This window comes from Abramis brama (genome assembly GCF_963993115.1).
Source record: "Abramis brama genome assembly, chromosome: 13".
Lineage (NCBI taxonomy): Eukaryota > Metazoa > Chordata > Actinopteri > Cypriniformes > Leuciscidae > Abramis > Abramis brama.
The window spans coordinates 1,067,208-1,070,193 of NC_139975.1; the positions used below are offsets into that span (position 1 = coordinate 1,067,208).

Consider the following 2,986-nt stretch of genomic DNA (forward strand, 5'->3'; position numbering starts at 1 on the left):
AAATGGAAAACATTGCCACAATTGCTGATCCAAGTGCGCTTCCTTATATACGCTCTTTTTTTGGGGCGGGTGCACGATGAAGAGCTCGCATGGCAATGTCCATTGGCTCGTTTAGTTTACACTCAAAGATGATTGGGCTCTCAGCCTAGACCAGAATTCATCAGTTCACGTCTGAGGTAACAATCCCGTTCCCTCCTTCAGGGAACAGAGGTTACATTAGTAACATAGACATTCTCCATTCATTGTTACTGTAATTAACTAATTATTATTTTTGAGAAATAAATGTCATTTTCTCTTTTCACAGTTCCTGCTCTAATCATGGAGCCAGCAGATACTTTATGTGCATCGCTCTTCCGCTGGCTGGAGAACCGAAAGGACTGTGCAGGAGAGCTGGAGAAACTGGCGCAAGAGCTGGAAGATGTTCCTCAGGGCAGCAACATCGCTCAGGGGGTCGGAGATGACACATCTGTGCACCCAGTATTTGTAAACGCAGCGTTTATATCTTTAATGAAAGGTCTGGCCAGCGATTCCACAGCGAAAAATGAAGGTGTCAGTACCTTTAATAAAGCTGCTGAATTTATTAAGGAAGATGAGAAGATTGGCATGAGCATTCAGAAGCTACTGCGAGATCTGAAGGACAGGTGTGTTGAGCTGGACTGTGAGATCACCACTCAACTTATGTCGGCTCTGGCCAGAAGTCACATGACACCTGGTGGACTGGCTGCAGCCGAGGCCTCGGACTTTATTTGCCAAGCTCTGATACTCGATCGTTTCCCTGAGATCACGAGTGGCCTGAAGGTGTCGGCCACAGAAATGATGAAGAACATCGAACTCATTGGCACTAAAGCTGCTGAAGCAGGATCAGAGGTAACGGCTTTCTTTCCTCAAGCATCCCATTTTAAGAAATTTGCGACTTTGAAATTCTCTTGCAGTGACTATTCAAGAGAACAGTATGAAATATTCACTGCATTGCCCTGATATGTTAGACAGTGATTTTGTGATTGTGACTTTCTTTCTATGTACAGGGTGTGATTGGTTTCGGCATCTTTCAGTGTGACCCGCTTGAGAAGAGTAAAGAAATAGCAAACAGAAGGGGGATCACGGAGGCCAGCGAGTTCTTACGGGATTCAGCCAGGGAAATACTGGACAGCCAACAAAAGCTAAAGGAAGAGCTGGATGCAATGCAGTATGATATTTTATTTTCTACACATTTATAAAATTGTATACTAAATTTATACTAATTTATCTGTCTTGGCCAAAGCCAATATGTCAGTATGTATTTGTCTGAGATTGTACATTACTGCAATATTGAAAACGCAAACAATAATGAAGGTCTAAAGGAAACTTACTGACTGAATGACAACTTTTCTCATTACAGTGAAATCATCCAAAAATTGTTCATAACGAAGAGCCTCATCGAGGACTTGGGGGAATATTCTCTCAGCATGACTGAAAAGGGACAGAGAATAATTGATTATATCATGGGAACATGTAGAGACAACACAGTTGTCTCCTGGCTTCAGGGATTAACTCATCAGATTGAATTTGTGAATCTTGTACGATTTTTCCTGGATAGTTCGAGTCCCATTCCTGAGTATTTGACAAAGCCTGGCGGTCACATAGACATTGTGATTGTGTCTCATGGCGGTATTGTCGACCAGTTTATGCCAGCAGGTGTTCTGGTGCCCGCACCTTACATCAGAGACACCATTCTCTACTCTCCGTGGAACTGCAGAATTGACGCCAAAGCTGCATTTGCAATTGCTCAGGGGACCATTAAAGAGGCAGACAGAGCGTTTTTCAATATTGCTGACTGTGAGCCGATCCCTTTGCCAAATCACTGGAACCACATGCAAGAATCTCATCAAGCTCGCCACAACATCCCAGAGATCCTTCTATCCCCGCTGACCCCTAAAGATGGAGCATGGAGGCTTTTTCTCCAGTTATGGCAGAACAGACGCTTGGAAATAAACAACCGTGTTATTATTCCATATCTTGTCCCACAACATGAGGTAAATGCATTCGGACAGATCCCCCTGCACATGGTCATATTTTCAATCACGTCATTTTTACTCAGGCCGTATAATAAAACAGCTACTGTGCACCTGGCTGCTTGTTTGAGCCGAGTACAGTGCGTAAGACAGTACGCCTACACAAGAGATCGAATGTCAATGACTGTGAGAATAGATGAGCAGGACATGAACAATGACTTATTCAGAGCCTTTAGTTCATTATTTGACACAACAAAACACAGGGCTGGAGAGCGACCCGGAGCAGTTTAATGCCTGAGACTGTGTGTTATACAGAGCCTTAAGATCATTGTTTGACAGAAACCGTAGATAAATCAGCTGAACGGCCTCTGGGTCAGTCCTGATATGTAGTAAACACAGGGCTGGAGAGCGACCCGGAGCGGGGCAGTTTAATGACCAAGACCAGACCATTGTTTTCATGTTGGAAGAACTTATATAAAAGAAGTGACAGTTCAGGTCTTTATATCCCATAATATACCACTGACATGTTTCAACAGCAACATAAAGATAAATAACAAATTACATAACAACTATTGTGCTTGGTTTCCATTTAAACAAACATGAAATATTTCAGTAAAAAAAAAAACTTTGACTTTTCTATTTCCAATTCAATTAAATTCACATTTATTTTTCATTTGCTTTCTGTATAAAACGTATGGGTTTAACCATATCCGGCATAATTACTAATCTACTATTAATAATCTGCACTATATAATTATATTAATCATTTTAATTATCATATGTTTTTTAATCCATTAATTTGTGTCTTAAGGCCCGTACACAAAAATTATTCTCAATATTAAAGAATATGAGAGTTCACACCACAACTATAATAACGATAGAGAAACAATATCATTGGAATCACTTTCAGAGCGATTTTATCAGCTGATGAACGATAAAAACATTGTCAGCCAATCAGAATCCATCGTGCTGTGACGAGCTCGAGCATTTAAAGA

At 41.1% G+C, this 2,986-nt stretch overlaps 1 protein-coding gene across 1 annotated transcript; it reads left to right on the plus strand.

The window, feature by feature from the left end:
• The first annotated feature begins 238 nt into the window (after positions 1-238).
• On the plus strand, positions 239-2,304 carry LOC311094498 (uncharacterized protein). The gene is made up of 2 exons (XM_084132490.1): positions 239-867; positions 1,026-2,304. Exons 1-2 carry the CDS (start codon positions 283-285, stop codon positions 1,215-1,217), a joined length of 777 nt encoding a protein of 258 aa, XP_083988616.1. The 5' UTR covers positions 239-282; the 3' UTR covers positions 1,218-2,304.
• The last annotated feature ends 682 nt before the right edge of the window (positions 2,305-2,986 follow it).

Bases quoted from the DNA above. Each gene is read 5' to 3' on its own strand.
- LOC311094498 (XM_084132490.1), top strand. From the start codon at position 283: ATGTCATTTTCTCTTTTCACAGTTCCTGCTCTAATCATGGAGCCAGCA. The intron at 868-1,025 runs GTAACGGCTTTC...TTCTATGTACAG, and splicing joins CTGCTGAAGCAGGATCAGAG to GGTGTGATTGGTTTCGGCAT.